This window comes from Dendrobates tinctorius, unplaced genomic scaffold (assembly GCF_039654945.1).
Source record: "Dendrobates tinctorius isolate UK_male_01 unplaced genomic scaffold, ASM3965494v1 ptg000038l, whole genome shotgun sequence".
Classification (NCBI taxonomy): Eukaryota; Metazoa; Chordata; class Amphibia; order Anura; family Dendrobatidae; genus Dendrobates; species Dendrobates tinctorius.
In genome coordinates, this window is record NW_027361706.1 from 4946149 (window position 1) to 4969969 (window position 23821).

General features: G+C 47.3%; 1 protein-coding gene across 3 annotated transcripts in view; it reads left to right on the forward strand.

The window, feature by feature from the left end:
* TASOR (transcription activation suppressor) overlaps positions 1–23821 on the forward strand; it is a 208983-nt gene that overhangs the window by 53871 nt on the left and 131291 nt on the right. For all 3 annotated transcript variants that reach the window (XM_073574135.1, XM_073574137.1, XM_073574136.1), the window contains one exon: positions 4265–4906. In XM_073574135.1, the coding sequence (XP_073430236.1) occupies positions 4265–4906 (642 nt within the window). The remainder of the gene's footprint in view (positions 1–4264; positions 4907–23821) is intronic.

Below are 23821 nucleotides of genomic sequence, written 5' to 3' on the forward strand. Positions count from 1 at the left end.
CTCCTGGAGGGAATGAAATGAAATATCTAGGCAGAGCATCTAGACAGTGTCTGGCCCAAACACTGCAGTACAGCGGGTGGTCGTCTCCTCATGGTACTCGGGGGAAAAAAAGATGGCGCTGAGGAGTCAGCGTTGGGCAAAAAGGGCTCGGTTAGTTCCCGCGCCTGAGGAGTTCCTGCACTTCTGGGGATCGAGTCACGCTGAGGGGGATGTGGATGGTGGGCAGCGCGAGGCAGCCTGCGCAACTGACAGATTAATTGGCGAGGGCGAAAACCGACCGCGCAAATAGGCCCCGGAACAAGCCAGGGACTAAATTTAGAAAAAACGTGTCGGGAGGGCAGGATGGCGAGGGGCCGCGGTTGGGCTAAAATGGCATCACGATTTAAAAACACCATATCACTATTGTATTTAAGGGGAGCCCCCCTTATTTTCTCAGGACTTATGGGGGGAGAGACCTGTCTTGAAGGTCCAGAATCCATCTTGGCAGCACAATTAGGAAGACTGTCATCAGACGTCCTGGAGCCACGGGCGGCGGGAGAGTACCTGATCCCAGGGCTGTATGTCCGGCGCCTATAAGGTACCGATAATCGTCTTCCTCCCCTGAACGACCGGGTCTGGAGGGCGGGCGGCGCAGTGGGGTATTGGCCAAGACCAGTCCGCATCTTCGGTCCTGCGGATGCCCCAAACACGCTTGAAGTGTTAGGAGGCATGGGGTCCTGCCAGGTAGACACGAGAGGGTACAGTAGTGATGCAGTCCCACACTGTGCTCCCGGTCTCTAGGGGGGAGAGCGGAGTGACCAATTACACTTAGTCGCCCAGAATCACAAGCTGTATCTGAAAAAAGAGGAATAAAAAAACAGAAAACCTAAAGGAAGAAACTGGGCTGAGAACAGCCGTGTCCACCTCCAACTGACACGAAGCTAAAACTGATGCGCTTCCTGCCAGTTGGTGGGTATATTCTGCTGGGGAAGGAGCTAACTTTTGCATAGTGTCAACCTCACTAGTGGCAGCAGCATACACCCCATGGTTTCCTGTGTCCCCCAATGAAGTGATAAAGAACTTAGACATGTTTGTTGTCTATGAACTTGTAATGACCTGGAGAATCATAATGGTAGGTCAGTTTTAGCATTTAGTGAACCTAGCAAAAAAGCCAAGCAAGCAAGCGTGGAATTGCACTTTTTTGCAACTTCACCGCACTTGGAGTTTTTTTTCCGCGTTTTCTAGTACTCAACATGGTAAAACCAATGGTGTCATTTAAAAGTACAACTCATGCCACAAAAAACAAACCCTCACACGGCCATACTGATGGAAAAGTAAAAAGGTTATGGCCCTGGGAAGAAGGGGAGCGAAAAACAAAAACGCAAAACCGAAAAAAGCTCCGGGGCTTAAGACCGGACAACCCCTTCTAAGGATATTTGAATTACGATAATATGCTAGCAATATGGGCACAAGTAAAGATCTGTGCAACTTTGAAAAGTGTCAAATTGTTATTGGCAGATTACTTACACGGACCTGTAACTCCACCTACACCCCTCCTACTTCTGCCCCAGCGTTACACACTGCATCAGCTCTTTGTCCTGTACAGGACACTGCAGGGAATACAAGTAGTTCATAAAACACCATTACATCAGCCCTAACAATAAAGATTATCTCCCCCCCCCCCCCCCCCCCCACTGATTTGTATGATGGGGATGGATCAATGGATAGATGAGAGATCTGAATGTAAATAATTTTTGCACTGTTAGTATAATGAAGGCCACTGTTTAAAAAGAAGCAACCAGTCATTGGAAATTTAAACGATGGCTGTATTACAGATTAAATAATAAAATTAAGGTTGCTAAGGCTGGTTTCACATTCGCGCTTTTTAAGCGCACGCACGGCCGGGGTAGCTCCGCCCCCGAGCCGGCTCTCTGCCCGGCGTGCCCGCCCCTTCCTTGTAGCGCCGCCTCCTAGCGCACAGCGGCGCCTGCGATCGGCGCACCCTATCTTTAGCATAGGGTGCGCAGATCGTGCGCAGGTCGTGCGCTAGTTGCGCTTTGACCTGCGCTGCGCACTTTTGACGGTGCGCCGTGCGCGCCAAAATCCGAAAAGTTTGATTTTGGCGCGCACGGCGCACCGTCAAAAGTGCGCAGCGCAGGTCAAAGCGCAACTAGCGCACGATCTGCGCACCCTATGCTAAAGATAGGGTGCGCCGATCGCAGGCGCCGCTGTGCGCTAGTAGGCGGCGCTACAAGGAAGGGGCGGGCACGCCGGGCAGAGAGCCGGCTCGGGGGCGGAGCTACCCCCGGCCGTGCGTGCGCTTAAAAAGCGCGAATGTGAAACCAGCCTAAGCTGAAGAAAATAGAAATGGCATACTAAGGAGAGAGATGGTAAGGAAATTGCCCTCAATTATGTTATGAAAGATCTATAGTAGTTGTCACATGGATATATCAAGTAGATAAATTTGGTCTTTGGTGTAAGGCATTGGTTGTTGCCTTCATTATATTAACTGTGCGGAGAGTCTTTGTATGCTCTATACTGGTCATTGTTAAGTTACAGTTCTGCGCACCCCATAGTAGTTTATTTCCAGCAGCTATCAGTGTGTCTAAACATTGCATCTTGAGTACTTTGTACACCATTACTTTGCTGGTGTATTTACTGTATATATTAGTAAGAGATCTGAATGTATTCACATTATACAGTGAATACAGCAGGGTGTACATACGTTACACAGGGTATCCAGCAGTGTGTGTACATGTATGTGCACCCTGCTGTATACATACAGATTAGTAGAGTGCTGCATCTGGTACCTTTATCAGAAACCAAGTGAGCTCTGCAGAATGCAGCCCTGCCTACCTTGTCAGTTTCCAGAGCCCTGGAAATGAGGGAGAACCTGACATGACATCACAGGAACCCAGGAGATTTTCAGCCATGGATCATAGGATGAGAACAGCAGCTCATGTTACAGCAGGATTTGACAAAGCAAAGTATTTAGTGAAGTGCTTATACCCTCTTCACGTGAACTAACTGACATACCGTATGTTTCGCTTTATAAGACGCTCCGGATTATAAGACGCACCCCAAATTTTGAGGAGAAAAATAGGAAAAAAACTTTATTTTTAATAAAATGGTGGTGCATCTTATAATCCATGCGTCTTATTGCTTTCCAGGGGTGATGATGGAGGAGGCCGGAGTGGAACATTGCTGCTGGGATGAGGGGGTGTTTTGATGTGCAGCGTGCCGCTGCCGGTGTCTGTTACTGCCGCCGCCCTCTGTCCCCTGATGCTTGCCACCACCGCCACGCTCTGTCCCCCGGTGCCTGCTTGCCACCACCGCCGCACTCTGTCCCCCAGTGCTTGCCACCACCGCCACGCTGTCCCCCGGTGCCTGCTTGCCACCACCGCCGCGCTCTCCCCCGGTTCTTACCGCCACCACCGCGCTCTGTCCCCCCGGTGTTTGCCGCCATCGCCGCGCTCTGTCCCGTTCTGAGGGTACTTGCCGCGGCACTCTGTGCCCTGATGCTGCCGCTGCGCTGTCCGCCACCGCCGCGCTCCTGTCCCCCGGTGGTTTCTTCCGCCCCACCGCCGCCGCCGCGCTCTGTCCCGTTCAGCGTGGGGGGGTCTCTGTCGCTCCATGCCTGCTTTCTTCCTGGAAAATGGCCGCCGCGCATGCGCAGACGGACATCTCGGCACTGAAATCTCGGGAGATGAGATTTCAGCGCTGAAATCTCATCTCCCGATATTTCAGTGCCGAGATGTCCGTCTGCGCATGCGCGGCGGCCATTTTCCAGGAAGAAAGCAGGCATGGAGCGACAGAGACCCCCCCCACGCTGAACGGGACAGAGCGCGGCGGCGGCGGTGGGGCGGAAGAAACCACCGGGGGACAGGAGCGCGGCGGTGGCGGACAGCGCAGCGGCAGCATCAGGGCACAGAGTGCCGCGGCAAGTACCCTCAGTGGCAGCGCAAATGTATATCCTCTTTGTAAGACGCACCCCCTTTTTCCCCTCAATTTTGGGGGAAAAAAAGTGCGTCTTACAAAGCGGAAAATACGGTAGCTATGTAAAGTAGTGGCCAACCCCTTTAACTTTATAGCCTCCTATGGGTCTATAAAATAGTGAAACAAAGTAAGTATAACGGAATTAAATTTAGCATTTTTATAGTTTCCCAGAAAGTCATTTTACTGATTTGAAGTCATCCATGTTTTTTTTTTTTCTTGTTGTAAGCTAAATATACTAACAAGTTTTTTTTTTTTTTTTTTTTTTTTAAATTTATTACTATTTTTGCAGCATCACATTTTAAATCCTCATCTAGTCCCGTGCCAGAAAGCCAAGAAATTATACCAGAACGACCAATCTTTGTCTCTGCGTTACACTACGCCATTTTGAAAAGTCAGACTGACACATCTGATAACTTCAACATTGTTGTTGAGAAACATGTGCGCTTCTATTTGAAACAGCGAGCAGAAGGGTCCCATAAGCACAAAGACTATGTTATAAGACCGTATGATCAAAGGTTGGATTTGAAAAAAAGCCTCTTTGTTGCACCTTATGACCGAACTCAGATATACCCTTCTTTAAATAGTTATCTTCATGGGTCAGAAGCCTATACCATCCCTTTAGAAAGGGCAAAAGAGATTATTGCGGAAAGTCGAAGGGTTCAACAGTTCAGTCCAGTATCTGATTATGAACCCATGGAAGATGATCATGACCTCTCAAACACACACAAAGTTGCAGATGAAAGACTGTCCGAACATGCAAGTTATGATCAGGACAGACTAAAAAACCTGATTAACCTAATTCAGATGAAGAAAAATGCTTCCAATAATGCAGAAAATGACATTACTTCAACCAGTGGACTGAAAATAAACACCACAGAGAACAGCCCAGAAACAGAATGGAAACATACTCATGAAGACTTCCTTTGTAACAGTAAGTATTGGCTAATGATTCCATCAAAGTATTAGGTTTGTGCGCAGTGCAGTCTTTACGATATGAGATTAAGACAATTGTTCTCCAATGGCAATTTTTGTGAGCAGAAGATATTTCTTGTTAAAAGCATTGGGGAACTCTGGACCATGGGGATACACCTTGGATTTAGGAGGCTGACATTATGGCTGCGTTCACACGTCGCGGTTTTTAACGCGCGATTTTGCTGCGAAAACGCAAAAAAACAGCATCCCATGCAATCCTATGGGATTCTGTAATGCTGTGCTAATGCGGATTTTCCTGCGGCAGAATCGCATCACGGAAAAATACGCAGCATGCACATTATTATTGTCTGTGCCCACCATGCGAAAAGTAAGCCGAACATTTGCGGATGGTACTCACGGTCCGGAGGAGAGGAGACTGTCCTCCCGGCTCTGGGTACCATATTCCTGTAAAAAATAAAATTGAAATAAAAAATCTGGTTATATTCACCTTCCGATGTCCCGCACAGCGTCCCCAGGCTTCAGCGATACACGCGGCAGGTCCCGTTCCCAGTAATGACGTTTGCTGACGTCGCTGTATTGCGATACTGTAGCGGTCTCGCGAGACCACAACGTCCTCAAAGGTCATTGCTGCAATGCATCACTGGGAACGGGACCTGCCGGAGCATCGCGGAGGCCTGGGGACGCTGCGAGGGACGTCGGAAGGTGAATATAACCCGATTTTTTTTTAATTTTTTTCATTTTTAACATTAGATCTTTTTACTACTGATGCTGCATAGGCAGCCTCAATAGTAAAACGTTGGTCACACTAGTCAAACACTATGTCAATCTGTTCTCCAAGCGATGCTACAGATCGCTTGGAAAACGCTAGCATTCTGCAAGCTACTTACGATTGCAAATCACTAGTTTTTCCGTGGGAAAATCACGGGAATATAAAATGCGATTTTCCCGCGGAATGGAATTCGGGAATTCCGCTACGTGTGACCCAGCCTAAGTGAGCAAAGTGTTGGTTCTGTCTGGTGGACAATAACCTTTCCTCAGGCATGAGGCAGCTCAGTTTCTAGCCTAGTGTCTTCTACAGTTTTTCTTTCTAGGTAGGTGGTTTGGATATCCTTTGCCTTTTTCTTCACTCCCATGGAGCAAATACCATGCACTTCACAGTATTGTACCTCCCTGTGGACATTAAATCTCCTCTGCCAGTCGCCACTGTTAGCAACAGTGGACAACTAATGACCCGCAATTCGTGAGAGGTTAGCAAAGGGATTGACCCCTGCGGGCATTTAAGATGTTGGGAGGGTGTAATCTCTACCACCCAACATAGGCTCTTTCTTTTTGGCCTTTTATTTACCTGACAACTGTAATGATGCCTTTTACGCCACTATTTTCCAGCTATTGGGGGACTTTCTTTCCTTCTGATGGTCTCTAATCTTCCATCTCCTCTTGGCCTACTGCTCCGACATCTACTTCCATGACAGCCATGACTAATCGAGGCCACAACTTTACTTGAGGCTAACCTTTTTCCTGAACTTCCCTCCTTGTTCTGGGTATGGTGGGGTAACAGGATCTTTCATGTCAAGCAGCGTTGTTTGTATTTGTATATTGTGTGAGGGTTCCTTTTTTCCAAGCCTCTGCTCCTCACTTCGAGCCCTAGGCTTATTTCTCCTAGCGACTTCTCTGCAACAAAGACCCCCGGTCTACATCTTCAGCTGCTCTTCTGACACTAGCATAATTTGTGTACATTGTTCCATGAGCTTATGGCTTCTGAACATTTTTTGGTAACAGTAGATGCCCTTCTGGGATAATTTTTTTTTTTTTCTTGGTGTCATGTCCTCTTCCTGATGACCCGCCCCTGTATCTCCTCCTTTCCATTGGTTTGGTTACCTATTCCATTTTTTTTTTTTTTTTTAAATTACAAATAACGTACTATCTATTGTAACAATATTCACATGAAGCTTGAACAGCAGAGTAAAACTCAATTAAATTTTTATCCATTGGAGTGAATAAACAGTTGAGATCCAGCAGACAACTACCCACAAAATAAAAGCAAACCCATAACATAAGTAATCAACTTATAAATTCTATTACCCAGCCATGTTCAAGCTATAACATACAAAGGACTGACCATAGCTGAGGCGCCCAAATTGACTCAAGTAATTCAACCCCTGCATTCAGAACAGCCGTAATATATGTATATATTCCATCCTCCTAATATCAACAATTCTGTAGAGCAAGACGTGAAAAGATATGGGGTTCTTATTCCAGTGGAAAGTAATCTGGCATTTAGCAGCTGTTAACATATGAAGGAGCCGTTTAGAGGTGTTTTTATCCATCCCCCCCAGGAGGAACGTCGAGAATATAAATCCAATATCCAAAGAAACCTCAGAGTACAGTACAATGTTCATCAGGGATTTACCATACTTTTCAGACTAGAAGACTCATCGGACCATAAGACGCACTCCAAATCTTGGGGTGGAAAATGGCAAAAAAAACCAAAACATTTTTATAAGATTGGGGGGGGGTTCCCGTCTTATCTTTCAAATTTAAGGTATCTTATCTGAGGGCCGACGGTGGTAGAGCGTAGTCACAGGAAGCATGATCCCTACCTCAGGAAGCTGGTGGCAGAAGTGGGGCAATGCTGCAGTCCTGGGGTATCCCAGTGGTGTGATGCTGCGGGTCCGGTGTCAGCGGTGAGGCAAAGCACAGTGCGTTGCATGGAGCAGGGTCCCTTCCTCAGGATGCCGGCGGCAGAAATGTGGCGATGATGCGGCCCGGTGTCTACGGTGAGCAGAGCCGAGTGCATCATTGGTTTCTCGACGGCCATTTTCCTGAAGCCGATGGCCTCCGATATCTCAATTTGTGCACGCGCTGCCTCCGGCGGCCATTTTCCTGAAGCGGAGAGCAGCCGAGATCACAATCTGCACACTCGTGTCCTCCGGTGGCCATTTTCCTGAATCCTACAGCCTCAGGAAAATGGAGTGTGAGAGGCTCAGCTGATATCTCAATCCACGCACCCACCACCTCTGGTGGCCCACGGCTTCAGGAGGATGGCCGCAGGGAAACCATTGATGCACTCCACACTGCTCACCGCCGACACCAAGCTTCAGCATCACCACACTTCTGCCGCCGGTACCCTGAAGAAGGAACGCTGCTACACCATTGCTGCAACCCGCTTTTAAGCCTGCGTAGCGACTATAAGACGCACCCCGTTTTCCTTCCATATTTTTTTTCGGAAAAAGTGCGTCTTATAGTCCAAAAAATACGTTAACTAAGAGCCTAAACCCCATAATTCCAAGACATGACCAGAAGATGTGAGTTGGCATACCTGACAGTGTGTTAAATTTATGTAGAAGATCTGCTGTGTGATACCACAACATTAAAATGTTATATTGGTTTTCCTTATATAATGTACAAAGTGATGTTTTCGCTGTCCTATCCCAGATTATCCGCCAGGTCTGCAATGACCATTCCCTCTCCAAGAAAGATTCTCACTTGACCATATATGAGTGCTTAGCCTGAGAGAACCCTTGAAATGGACCTAGAATCCTACGGAGATTAAACCTTTGGCAGAAGGGTCCCTCCTACACAAATTTCTCTTCTGTTGGTTGAGACACTCCCTCAGAACAGAGAAGATGCCAAATGTTTAATCTAAATATATTGAAAAATTCACAGTAATGTGAAACTTAGATTTATAGGGAACCTGTCGCCTCTTTTTTGGCCTACCAGCTAAAAATATCAGTTAATTGTCAGCTATGCTTTCCACAACTACTTCTGAACCCCCTGACTCCCCATGTATCACCCATAAAAACCTTTTTTATTGCTCCCGCACTGTATGGTAATGTGATCGGTCTGGTCCGTTGGGCGTTGCTTCGGTTCACTCACCCCACCCCTCCTCGGCTTGCTCTACGCGTTCCTTGCCGTGAATATCGCAGATCGCGTAGAGATTTTGCGCGAGCGCATTCAAGTGGGATCTCGCGAGTGCGCACTATGCTGTGCCCAACTGTGGGCAAAGCCGAAAAGCAGTAATTGGAGATCTCAACCCAGACTTATTTGCGCAAGAGTGCCAAAAGAGGATTTTTGGTTGCTTACTGTAAAATCTGTTTCTTGAAGCCTTCATTGGGAGATATCGCTGTAAAAAATAGAATTTTAAAATAAATATTATTCTTACCTTCCGGCGTCCCGCGCAGCCTTCCCGCCTCTCTCCATGCTCCCGATCCCAGTAATCCTTTGTGAGAATGACCGCGATGACGTCACGATCTCGCGGGAGCACAACTTCTCGCGGTCATTCGTGATGACGTCGTGGGAGCGCGACGTCTCGCGGTCATCTTCGCAAAGGACTACTGGGACCGAGAGTGTGGAGAGAGGCGGGAAGGCTGCGCGGGACGCCGGAAGGTAAGAATAACAATATTTTTTATTTAATTTAAATTATTTTTTACATCCTATCTTTTACTACTGATGCTGCATAGGCAGCCTCAATAGTAAAAAGTTGGTCACTCGTCCTGCTGGGAAGACATATGAGGATACGGGGTGGTAGTACACGCCATACTCGGTCTCTTTGTGGAAGTACAGTTTGTGACTATTCACACGGTATCCCTCTGGAAACCTGCAAAGGAACGACGCACACTGAGGTAGATATGGGTCTAATAAAAGACCGGTGTCCACTTCATATTGACACTAAGCTAAACAGATTATCATAGTGCCAGTCGGTGGGGTGTACACTGCGGAGGAGGAGCTAACCTCTTTTAGTGCATAGTGTCAGCCTCCTAGTGGCAGCAGCATACACAGATGGTTCCTGTGTCCCTGTTGTGAACTCATTTTCTGGTTTACCTCTGGCTTCTGGTGAGGGTGGTGGAGCTGGCTGTGTTGACAGAGGAGTCGTGAGTTCTCCATCCGGGCTCCCTCTAGTGGTGACAGTAGGTAATGAAGCTGATCTAAGCGGCAGAGACCTGCCACCTGGGGAGCAGGACTGTGAGTGGACATCAGGAGTCTCTGACTGGACTTAAGTCAGCTGACTCCCTAATTTTGTGCTGGTGATTTTTTCCTGCCCTGAGGTTCTGGTTTCCAGTTCTGTTCCTGCCTTCTCAAGCTAAGTGTGCTCTGCTATTTTTTCACATGAGATTTGGTCTGGTTTACTCAGTCTTTGTGGTCAGCCAGCCACTGCTGGGGCTGTGCTGAATTTCCATTCTTATGTCTCTGTTTATGCCAGTTTGCTTTTTGTCCCTGATCAGATTGGTCTCTTTTTGCTCTGTCTTCAGAATATACCAGAGTGCTGATATAGGGAATTGAAGTAACGACTTCAGGGTTTTTGTTATCAGAAAGTGTTGGACTTTTTTTGGCAGGGTTTTGTGCGTGATTGCAGACAGCATCTTTCCTTTCCTGTCCTTCCTAGTTAGTGTGGGCCCCATCGTTTGCTCAGCCTATTTTTCTATCTGTGTTTGTGTTTTCATCTTGTCTCACCGACAATACATGTTTGGGGGCTGTCTATTGCTTTGGGGTCTGCTCTGGGGCAGTTTAGATTTCCCCTTTTCTTGCTTTAGGCTTATTTAGTTCTCCGGCTGTGACGAGGCGTCTAGGATCATCGTAGGTACGCTCCACGGCTACTGCTAGTTGTGTGGATAGGATCTCAGGGGTCTGCAATCCGCTTAGTTACCAACCTCTCTGGTTTTCTGTGGCTTAGCTTGTTTTTGTTTTTCCTCCTCGGTGACTCAATCATAACAGTCCCCCAATGAGGCAATGGAGAAATATCTCTGGTAAACTGCAAGCAGGGCTGTGGAGTCGGTAAGCCAAACCTGCTACTCCGACTCCTCAATTTCCCTTCCACCGACTCCACGACTCCGACTCCAACATATATTGCTTATATTTAAGTGAAAAATTTATTGTAGTACAATGTGAACATCAGACATTTAATCATTTTTATGATACAATAATCAAGACATTTAGATAGAACATAATATTTATTGGAATACAACTTTAGAACACAAAATTGTAAATATGTAATATCGTTTTTTTTTTTTTTTTAATATATAATATATTTTGTGTGTGTGTGTATATGTATATGTATATGTGTATATATATATATATATATATATATATATATATATATATATATATATATATATATATATAATATACACACTACGTAATAAACTATGTAAGTGGCAAAAACCCATTTTCAACAAAAACATACTAAATAACATTTGTGCAGTCTATGAATTTGTTCTAAGAAATAGAATTGCCTCCATCAGATCCTTCTTCATAGATGACCTAAAATCTGACCTAATAATTTTAAGGCCAGAGAACAACCTCTCTACAGTAACTTGGGTTGGAGGCAAAGCCGTAACCACATGGGCAACATCACTAACAATTTCCAAGTATAATGGAATTGCCTCATGCACAGTCAGTTTTGATGAACGGTTGAATTTTTCTTTTTCTTTGAGAGCAAGTGAAACATTTTGCTGAAATATGGTCAATCTTCTTGCTATAGGAGACGGAGTGAAATCTTTTTCCTTGCAGCAACACTTGGCCTGCTCCATATCATCCAAATACTTGTCAAAGTCAAACGCCTCATCTGATGAGGAAGAAGATATGGCAGCAGTAGCACTGTCAGGACCCGAGTCCTCTTGCGCCTGGCAGTCCTCCTGTAGGCCACTCATCCTAATTGCTACCTCAGTCAGAGCTTCTTTTCCTTTAGTAAGCTGTTGATCATCAAGCAATATACGATGACTTGGGTCCACATAAACAGCTGCCAGAAAAATTTTATTTTCCAATAGCTGTGTCTCCGTTTCATTGAAGCAGAAATGCCATCTGCGATTAAATCTCCTCTTTGGGACATGCAAAATAGCAAGTTCTTCCACTCCCTTATGAAAATGCCAGGAGTTAAATCCTCAGCTTGTAATTTTTTAGTCACGGTAAATGGGTGATTAAGCAATTCCTTCAATTCAGCCACCTGTGTCCATTTACCTTCATTTAGGGTTACCTGAGGGTTTGCCATATCTATAAGAAACGGTTTTAGCCAGGATCAAAACTAGGGGGGGCAGAACCTCGTACTGTTCCGCAGAATCTCATACTGCACACCTCAGCTGCTGCAGAACCTTATACTGCACACCCCTACATTTGAAAATAAAGCCTGCACCTTAAGATGTGGTGAATGCAGTCTATTTATTCCAACTATCAATTGATGTTGATGTGGTACTGAAGACGAGCAATGCCTGTCCTGGGCGTCCTTTTGGGCAGCTATGAGGTGTACCTGACTGGTGCTGAAAAAAAGAGTGTTAGTCTGTGTGCTACCCGGCTTTCATTCTTTTTGTTACAGATAAGATATGGATAGACAGATATGGATGAATGGATAGAGCAGATTTCTAATCTGCTTTTGCTATTGAAAACATTATCTATGAGCTCAAAAACCTTTCAGGTGATGCGGTTTTTTTAAAAAGCTGATCTGCTTTTGCAGCTGAAAAACGTATCCTCAAAAAACGCAGCAAAAACGCTGTGTGTGAATGTGGCCTTAGATTGGGCATAGAACAGCCATTTATAGGACATTTCATAACTTTCCCAAATTCCTATGAAAAAATATTCAGCACATTCTGCATTGAACTACTGTACCCAATTTATTATATATTTAGGAGTCGGACCATTTTATTCCGACTCCACCAAAATGAGCTCCGACTCCACAGCCCTGACTGCAAGGGGCCTAATAAAGGAAATTGGGACTTAATGTGACTTCCAGATCACAGAAGGGAATTTTGTTGGATGGAGGGGCCAACCATAATTTCTCCCATCAATTTGCTAGAGGTCCACAGAGAGGCCAAAGATGGAATCCTCCTTAGTGGAGTGGAACCAAAGAGATAGACAAGGTTATTAAAAATGGGAAACCAAAAAACTGACACCAGGAAACCACCACATGTTATGAAGAGGCTAGCACACGTCACAGGATAATGCATCCAAGAAAGAGCCAAAAATTCCAAGTGATTTTTACTCTGTCGCCTAATTGGGGGACACAGAACCGTGGGTGTTATGCTGCTGTCCACTAGGAGGCGACACTATGCATAATCTGAAAAAGATTAACTTTGGCTCCTCCTCTGCAGTATACACCCCTGGACGGCGTCAGCCTTCTCCAGTTTTTGCTTAGTGTCGCAAGGAGGCACACCTTTTTTCTTCCGTGTTTTTTTCCTTTTTTCGTCCGGAAATACAGATGAAGAAAAGAAGGTCTCCAGCGAGACTCCCGGCATGGCTCCCTCCTCGGTCCCCTATTAGGGGTACCCGGTTGAGGTCGAGGTGGCTATTCCCCATGTCGCTCCCTCCCCAGTCCCTCGGGTCCTGGTTCGAGGTCGAGACTCCCCTCCTTCCCCATCCCCTTTAAGGGGTCTGGGTTGAGGTTGAGGCGAGGATGAAGACCCCCTGACGGTGACAGACGCACCCTCCCTAATCCCCCGCAGGGGGCATTAGGTTGAGACGCCTCAGGTAGGGTCGGAGATCAGGCAGCATTCCGCAGCTTCCAGGGACCCCAGGCCGGCTGAGGGATCCTGTTGGGGCCGGGGGAGGGTGCGGACTGGATGGCACAGCAGAGACAGGGCTTTTTCTGCGTCCCTGTCTCTGCAGCAGCAGCGGCTCCATAGCGCTTCAGGGGCCCCACATACAGAAACCGCTACCCCTGCTACCCCCACCGCTATCCAGTCGACCATTCTGGGGGGGTCTGGTACAAATCCGCCCCCCCACCCCCCCCCCCCCCGGACTACCGCGCCGCTCTGGAGCCCTCCTGGGCATCAGGCCTCTAATTTAGACCGCGGCTTCGGCCTAGCCGAAGCCGCCGCCTTTTCCCCGCCCCCCCCAGCCCGCCCCCCGGATGACCAAAATGACACACTGGAGTGTCATAGAAGGGGCGGATTGAGGCAGAAAGGGGGCGTTTTTACACAGCCCAGCGCGCCCTTTTCAGCTCTCCGCCCCCTCCTCCCTCTCCTCAGAGTCCCGGTGGCCATTTTTTCTGGATGAGATCCAGGAGAGGAGCATCACAGCGGTCTCCGGGGGGCACAGAACTGGGATCTGTCGGCGCTGGACCTAGGGGCACACCGGTGGGGTAAGCTCACAGCTGGGTTCTCATTACTCAGCTGTGAATCCTTACTTCCTATAAGGCTCTCTGTGGGTTCCCTCTGCGTAGCCACCCCTGTACGATCCCTTATAGCCAGCCTCTGTGCACTATGCCGGGCTCAAGGAAGAGAACCAGGCAGGAATGTTTCTATGCATTCTGCACAGCCTGCAAAGCCACGCTCCCTAGTGGCAGCACGTATCCGCACTGCCGGGACTGCATCCTGAACTCTGGGTCAGAACCCCAGGGAGTCCCTACTGACGCTTCAGTGTCACAGGCCACGCCGGAATGGGCAACTCAGATGTCTCAGTCTATGACACAGTCCATAGACAACCTAACTGCTACATTGCTGCAAGCTCTGCAGAGTCGGGCCCCGGCTATGGACGGTACACAGCAAACGGACAGCTTGTCTCAGGAACATGCTGCTTCCGACTCACAGACGTAAGCGGACCCACAGGTCTCGATCACCTGAGTCGCACTATAGCACAAGGTCGTCCCCCTCCAGGGAGAGACAGCGTCATTCCAGGTCTCCTGGGCAGTCCCCTGCCACAGACAGACAGTGCAATTTACCACAGGGATCCCCCACCACAGAAGACCCCCACCCCAGGTCGCCCTCCAGGGATCACCTTAGCGAGGCACAGGATTCGGAGGGCATCTGTGACTCCGACTCAGATAACGAAACGGACAGGTCCGTGGTACCTTCTCCCCCTAGCAATACAGTGCTAGTTGAGGACATAATTTCTGCCATTCATCGGGTGCTAAAAATTCCAGAGTCTGCCCCGGAAGTCCCAGAACATAGGATTTGCTTCGAAAGTGTTCAGAAACCACCTAAGGTCTTCCCTAATCACCATGAGTTTGAGAAAATACTTACCAAACAGTTTGCGCAGCCTGAGAAAAAATTCGCTAATCGCAAATATTTGGAAGCGAAGTACCCCTTCCCACAGAAAGACACCAAACAACGGACAGATCCACCTGAAGTGGACCCTCCGGTTTCTAGGCTAGCAGCGCAGACTTTAGTCTCTCTGCCGGATAGCTCAACCCTCAGGGACGCAGCAGACCGGCAAGTAGAACGCATGGCTCGTTCTATTTTCGAAGCGGCAGGCGCCTCTCTGGTCCCTGCGTTTGCTTCAGTTTGGGCAGCCAAGGCCATCCTGGCTTGGGCCAAAAAACTACAGGAGGGTCTTCAGGCTTCAAATCCTGAGCTCTCGGACCAAGCGGTCCAGATAGCAGTGGTAGCAGACTACATGATTCATGCAGCCCTGGATTCCGCCAGAGGTGTAGCGGGAATAGCATCAAACGCCATCACGATCCGACACATCCTCTGGCTGCGAGAATGGAAAGCGGATGCGGCCTCAAAAAGTCCCTCACGCGACTTCCGTATTTTACTGGAAGACTTTTCGGCGAGAAGTTGGACACCATGATAGCCAATGCCACTGGGGGGTAAGAGTACTTCTCTCCCTCAACTAAAACCGAAACGCACGTTTAAACGAGAAACCAGACGCGATTCCGATCCTTTCGGAATTCCTCAGGCTGGTCCGTTTCGCGCCCAGTGCAAAACCGTAACCGTTCTCCACGCAGGGACAACCCACGGACGCAGCAGCGACCGGACAGGGCTTGGCAGTCGAAAGCAGGCCAAGCGAAACCCAAGGGAGGAAAACCTCAGAACTTCGCTTCATCATGACTCGCGACCTCCGGAAGACACCCCACCAGTAGGCGGCCGACTTTTACTCTTTCAGCAAGTCTGGCTGCCTATTACAGAAGACAGGTGGGTCAGGGAAATAGTGTCTTCCAGATACAAGATAGAGTTCACTTCCGTTCCACCGAACCGGTTCTTCCTTTCTATTCCTCCAACACCACCAGAAAAGGCTTGTGCTTTCCACCAAGCGGTTTCCTCTCTCCTTCAATCAGGAGTTGTGGTGCCGGTTCCCGCGAACAGAGATTCCGAGGATTCTACTCAAATTTGTTCGTAGTTCCCAAGAAAGGAGGCGGCGTCCGACCCATACTGGACCTAAAACAGCTCAACAATTACGTACGGGTCCGTCATTTCCGCATGGAGTCCCTCCGGTCCATCATTGCATCCATGGACCAGGGAGAATACCTCGCCTCCATAGACATACAGGATGCGCATCTCCACATACCAATTGCTCCCGCCCACCATAGGTTTCTCAGGTTCGCGGTCAACCAAAACCACTACCAGTTTGTCGCCCTTCCGTTCGGACTCGCCACGGCTCCAAGAACGTTCACCAAAGTCATGGCGGCCACCATGGACGTCCTGCGCTCAAGAGGCATTCTAGTCGTCCCGTACCTGGACGACCTCCTCATCAAGTCTCCCACTTTCAAAGACTGCGAGGTCAGTGTCTCAATCACACTAGACACTCTGAGTCGCCTGGGATGGCTAGTCAACCTACAGAAATCGTCGACTATCCCAACTCGGACTCTAACATCCTGGGAATGGTATTCGACACCGCCAGGGGCCTGGTGCTCCTTCCCAAGGACAAGACACTGGCCATCCGTCTGGGAGTTCGCACACTCCTTCACAGTCCTCCTCGATCTCTCCGGTTTGCCATGAGAGTCCTCGGCCAGATGGAAGCAGCAATAGAGGCAGTGCCATTTGCCCAGTTTCACCTCAGGGTCCTTCAACTAGCCATACTCAGATCTTGGGACAGGAACCCCTTCTCCCTCGAAAGGGAGTTCAGGTTGACGTCATCAACCAGGAGGTCCCTGCATTGGTGGCTCAAACCAACCTCGCTTACACGAGGGAAGCCATTCCTCTCAGGACAATGGAAGATCCTGACTACCGATGCAAGCCTGACAGGCTGGGGGGCGGTGCACCTACATCACAGGGCACAGGGCAAGTGGTCACCGAGGGAAGTGACATTGCCCATCAATGTTCTGGAAATCAGGGCCATTCTCTTGGCACTGAGAGCCTTTCGTCACTTGCTTGCAGCCTCGCACATACGGATACAGTCGGACAATGCCACGGCTGTGGCATACGTGAACCACCAAGGCGGGACCCGCAGCGCCCAGGCGATGAGAGAAGTGGCTCATATCCTCCGCTGGGCGGAAGACACGAGGTCGGTACTTTCTGCGGTACACATTCTGGGTGTAGAAAACTGGGAAGCCGACTTCCTCAGCAGGCAAGGAATGGACTCGGGGGAGTGGTCTCTCCATCCCGAGATTTTTTGCCAGATCTGTCAACGCTGGGGAACCCCGGAGGTGGACCTAATGGCATCCCATCTCATTACCAAGGTCCCCAATTTCATGGCCAGGACACACGACCCGCGGTCGCTCGGAGCGGATGCCCTGGTCCAGGACTGGTCCCAGTTCCGACTCCTGTACATTTTTCCACCCCTCCCCCTAATCGCCAGGGTCGTGAGGAAGATCAAGCAAGAGGGAGTTCCGACCATCCTCATCGCGCCAGACTGGCCCAGACGTACATGGTACGCCGACATCGTCCAACTTACAGCAGACGCCCCCTGGCGTCTACCCGACCGTCACGACCTTCTGTCTCAAGGTCCGTTCTTCCACCAGAATTCAGGGGCTCTCAATTTGACGGCATGGCCCTTGAAACCTGGATTCTAACCCAGGCAGGTTTTTCACCGGCAGTCATTGCAACTATGATCAGGGCAAGGAAGCCGGCCTCCGCCAAGCTCTATTATCGTGCCTGGAGAGCTTTCTTTTCTTGGTGCGAATCTCATGGACAAGTCCCACTCCCTTATTCCCTCCCGAAGGTACTAGGTTTTCTTCAATCGGGCCTAGATGCCAAGCTATCCCTAAGTTCGCTTAAGAGTCAGGTGTCGGCGCTTTCAGTCCTTTTTCAAAAGCTCATTGCTACCAAACCGCAAGTAAGGACTTTCATCCAGGGAGTTTCCCAATTGGTTCCTCCCTACAAACGTCCGCTGGATACGTGGGATCTCAATCTGGTCCTGACAGCATTGCAAGCTCCACCCTTCAAACCTCTTAGAGGAGTTCCACTCTCCATTCTGTCTCAGAAAGTGGTTTTTCTAGTGGCGATCACCTCGTTACGCAGAGTGTCGGAATTGTCAGCACTTTCCTGCAGACGGCCTTTCTTAGCTTTTCACCAGGACAAGGTGGTTCTCCGCACGGTACCATCCATCCTTCCTTCCGAAGGTTGTGTCCAACTTTCACCTCAATGAGGAGATTTCACTGCCATCCCTTTGTCCGGTTCATAGAGTGGAGAAGGCTCTGCATACGCTTGACCTCGTCAGAGCATTGCGGATTTACGTGTCCAGGACTGCACCTTTCCGGAAATCTGATTCCCTCTTCATTCTTCCGGAAGTTAGTCGCAAGGGGCTGCCGGCTTCCAAGGCTACCCTTACCAGGTGGATCAAGTCCACCATACATGAGGCCTACCGACTTAACAGTTCCCCTCTTCCGGCCGGTATCACGGCACACTCTACACGGGCAGTAGGGGCCTCCTGGGCCATTCGGCATCAGGCTTCGGCACAACAAGTGTGTAAGGCGGCCACTTGGACTAGCCTACACACGTTTACGAAACACTACAGTGTTCATACCCAGTCCTCAGCGGATGCGAGCCTGGGTAGACTGGTTCTGCAGGCGGCAGTGCCCCAAGTCTAGGGAACTGTCAACACAATATTCGTCCACTGCTTCCCACCCAGGGACTGCTTTGGGACGTCCCACGGTTCTGTGTCCCCCAATTAGGCGACAGAGTAAAGGAGATTTTTGTGTACTCGCCGTAAAATCTCTTTCTCTTAGCCTTTAATTGGGGGACACAGCTCCCACCCTGTTGCCCTTACGGGTCGTTGTTTACTGTTGAGTTCTCATATTGTTCTTTGAGCTCGTACATAGTAGCCTTTTTACAGGCATGGTTATGTTATTTGACTACGTTCCTCCTTATGCTTTGGCACAAAACTGGAGAAGGCTGACGCCGTCCAGGGGTGTATACTGCAGAGGAGGAGCCAAAGTTAATCTTTTTCAGATTATGCATAGTGTCGCCTCCTAGTGGACAGCAGCATAACACCCACGGTTCTGTGTCCCCCAATTAAAGGCTAAGAGAAAGAGATTTTACGGTGAGTACACAAAAATCTCCTTTTTTTTTTTTTTTTTTTTTTTATCCTGAAGGAGTGTGAAGGACTGCAAGGGAAAAAAAATCAAGATGGTACAAAGGTTACCTCCGGTGGGTGTCCGTGCCTGCCCCTACGCACTTTTCGGCTATTGCTTTCTGGGCTAACTTCTTCAAAGTTTTTTTTCACTAGGAATTTTTGGCACTTTCTTGGATGTGTTATCTTGTGAAGTGTGCTAGCGTATCAATCTCCATATACAACCTCTTTTATAACATGTGTTGAGTTCCTGGTGTCAATTTTTTTGGTTTCCCGCTTTTTAATAACCTTGTTTATCTTTTTGGTTCTTTTTTTGTCAATAAAATTTTGTATTTTTTATGATTAGTTTCTGGGTACATTTTTTCTTTCTGTTATCGCTTATCCTGTAGAGAGGTGATTTACTTTTTTTCACAGGAGAACCCTTGTAAGTGCATATCTGCCACTGTGTTCCAAGTATCTTTAATGGAAATAAAGAATCTTCTCCTTATTAATATCCGAGAGAACAAATGACAGCAATGCACAACACAATCCTCTGTACCAAGACCAATAATACCGCCACACCATGACCAGACCACCACATAGTGACTGAATAATACTACATACATGGGAAAAATACCACCACACCATGACCAGATCACATGTTGCCACCACAGTGACCTTATAATACCACATACAAGGAACAAATACCAACACACCATGACCAGACAACACATTACCACCACATAGTGACCGAATAATTAGGGACCAAATAATACCACATTCAAGGAGAAATACATCCACACCGCCACCAGACCACAAATTACCACCACATAGTGACCGAATACTACAATACTGATCACGAATACAAACCACAATACTAACAACACTGTTATTACCACCAGTAACATTATACAGGGGAGCTCTGTATATATTGTCAGTGTACAGGTAATACATTGATCACCAGTGGCATTATACACAGGAGCTCTGTATATAGTGTCCGTGTACAGGTAAGTGATCGCCCGTGACATTATACATAGGTGCTTTGTGTATAGTGTGCAGGTATTACAGTGATCACCAGTGACATTACATACAAGAGCTCTGTATACAGGTAATACAATGATCACCGGTGACATTATGCACGGAGCTCTGTACACAGTATATAGTGTGCGTGTACATGTAATACACTCCCTCACCAGTGACGTCTGTAGTTGAAGTCCATTATCTTTGCTTTTCTTCTTCAACAAGCACAGACTGCCATCACTTCTTCCAGGCAGGACTTTTTTCTACCCAAAATAATAGTCAACAATAGCTGATCGCTTCCAGAGCACTTGCCCCACTCTTTCCCCGACTTCTACACTGTCAGATGAAGAAAAAAATGTGACAGTGCCGCACTGCACACTAACAGGACCTACCTTTTGTTCCCTCCATGGAAAACAGTTTCTTAACACCTTCATGACCAAGCCTATTTTGACCTTAATGACTAGGCCGTTTTTTGCCATTCTGACCAGTGTCCCTTTATGAGGTAATAACTCTGGAATGCTTCAACGGATCCTAGCAATTCTGAGATTGTTTTTTCGTGACATATTGGGCTTCATGTTAGTGGTAAATTTAGGTTGATAGTTTTAGCGTTTATTTGTGAAAAAATCGGAAATTTGGCGAAAATTTTGAAAATTTCACAATTTTCAAATTTTGAATTTTCATTCTGTTAAACCAGAGAGGTATATGACACAAAATAGTTACTAAATAACATTTCCCACATGTCTACTTTACATCAGCACAATTTTAGAGACAATTTTTTTTTTTTCTGTTAGAAAGTTACAAGGGTTAAGTTGACCAGTGATTTCTTTTTTTTTTTTTTTTTTTACAACAAAATTTACAAAACCATTTTTTTTAGGGACCACCTCACATTTGAAGTCACTTTGAGGGGTCTATATGGCAGAAAATACCCAAAAGTGACACCATTCTAAAAACTGCAACCCTCAAGCTACTCAAAACTACATTCAAGAAGATTATTAACCCTTCAGGTGCTTCACAGGAACTAAAGCAACGTGGAACGAAAAAATGGACATTTTAATTTTTCTAACAAAAATTTTCTTTTAGCATCAATGTTTTTCATTTTCACATGGGCAACAGGATAAAATGGATCCTAAAATTTGTTGTGCAATTTCTCCTGAGTACACCGATACCTAATCTGTGGTCATAAACCACTGTTTGGGCGCACAGCAGGGCCTGGAAGGGAAGGAGAGCCATTTGACTTTTTGAATGGAAAATGAGCTCCAATTCTTAGCGGATACCATGTCGCGTTTGGAAAGCCACTGTGTCCCTAAACCGTGGAAACCCCCCACAGGTGACCCCATTTTGGAAACTAGACCCCCTAAGGAACTTATCTGGATGCATAGTAAGCACTTTGAACCCCCCAGGTGCTTCACTGAAGTTTATAACGCAGAGCTGTGAAAATAAAAAATCACTTTTTTTCCTCAAAAAATGATTTTTTAGTCAGCAGTTTTTTATTTTCACAAGGGTAACAGGAGAAATTGGACCCCAAAAGTTGTTGTACAGTTTGTCCTGAGTACGCTGGTACCCTATTATGTGGAGGGGGAACACTGTTTGGGCACACGTTGGGGCTTGGAAGGGAAGTAGTGACGTTTTTAAATGCCGACTTGATGGAATGGTCTGCTGCGGGCATCATGTTACGTTTGCAGAGCCCCTGATGTGACTAAACTGAGGAAGCCCCCCACAAGTGACCCCATTTTGGAAACTAGACCCCCCCAAGGAACTTGTGTAGATGTGTGGTGAGCATTTTGAACCCCCATGTGCTTCACAGAAGTTTATAATGCAGAGATGTGAAAATAAAAAAATCTTTTTTTTTTTTTCCACAAAAATAATTCTTTAGCCCCCAATTTTTTATTTTCCCTATTGTAACCGGAGAAATTACACCAAAGTTGTTGTGCAATTATTCCTGAGTACGCTGATACCCCATATGTTGGGGTGAACCACTGTTTGGGCACACGTCTGGGCTTGGAAGGGAGGGAGCACTTTTTGAACGCAAAATTGGCTGGAATCAATGGTGACACCCCTAACCACAACCCTAACCCCAACACATCCCTAACCCTAACCATAATCCTAACACCAACACACCCCTAATCCCAACCCTAACCATAACCCTAACCACAAGCCTGACCCTAATCCCAACCCTAACCCCAACACACCGCTAACCCTAATATTAACCCTAATTCCAACCCTAACCCTTTTTCTATCCCTAATTCTAACCCTAATGGGAAAAATAAAAATATTTTCTTTCTTTTATTATTTGTGCCTACCTATGGGGGGTGATAAGGGGGGCAGTGATTTACTATTTTTTTTATTTTGATCACTGTGAGAGTTTATGACAGTGATCAAAATGAATGAATGGAATCTGCCGTTTGGAAGATTTGACGGATGCACTGCGCATGCCCCGCCATTTTAGAAGATGGCGGTGCCCATGCAGGAGGGAGGAGGGACACCGGGAGTGACACGGGGAGTCAGGAGGTACCGGGGGGAGAGAAGGGGAGGGGGAGCAGATAATGAGTGCGGCGGCAGATTGCGGCTGTCAGTCGGTGGCAGGGGGCAGATCGACCCTGTTAGCCGGTGGGGAGGTCGGATCGGTGTCTCCAGCCATGTCCGATGCTGCAGCAGCATCGGCCATGGCTGGATTGTTATATTTAATCAAATTTCATTGATGAAATATTACTATCGCTCTGATTGGCTGTTTCATTTTTAACAGCCAATCAGAGCGATCGCAGCCACGGGAGGGGGGGCCAAGCCTCCCCCCCGGGATGAAGTACAAAGGCCCCTGTACCTGTGGGCAGGGCTGTGGAGTCGGAGTCGTGGAGTTGGAGTCGGTATAAAATGGACCGACTCCGACTCCTAAAATATATAATAAATTGGGTACAGTAATTCAATGCAGGATGTGCTGAATATTTTTTAATAGGAGTTTGGGAAAGTTATAAAATGTCCTATAAATGGCTGTTATATTCCTGATCTAAGGCCACATTCACACACAGCGTTTTTCCTGTGTTTTTTGAGGATACGTTTTTCAGCTGCAAAAGCAGATCATCTTTTTAAAAAACTGCATCACCTGAAAGGTTTTTGAGCTCATAGATAATGTTTTCAATAGCAAAAGCAGATTAGAAATCTGCTCTATCTATCCATTTATCCATATCTGTCTATCCATATCGTATCTGTACCAAAAAGAATGAAAACCGGGTAGTACACCAATATATAATCTGTTCTATCTAAATATCTTGATTATTGGATCATAAAAATGATTAAATGTCTGAGGTTCACATTGTACTACAATAAATTTTTCACTTAAATATAAGCAATATGTGTGGGAGTCGGAGTCGTGGAGTCGGAGTTGGAGTCGGTGTAAGGGAAATTGAGGAGTCGGAGTCGCAGGTTTGGCTTACCGACTCCACAGCCCTGCCTGTGGGTCGGGTGACCTTTCATTGAGCCCTGTCACCCGAACTGCAGGGAAGCTTTCAAGTCATGACACAGCATATGTGTCATTGGTCAGAATGGCACAGATTTTCATGACACATATGCTTTGCCACTGGTTGGGAAGGGGTTAAAGTAAAAGTAAATTTTACAGTAGTTATAATGCCCCTATTTGGATCCTAAAGAAATTATCTTCCCCACTTGTCACCATAAACTACAGCCTATTCCTCATTCTGGCCCCCAAACAGTAATTAAGTACCTCCCCCTGGCCCTCTTTATTTAACCCCTTTCTGACCTTGGA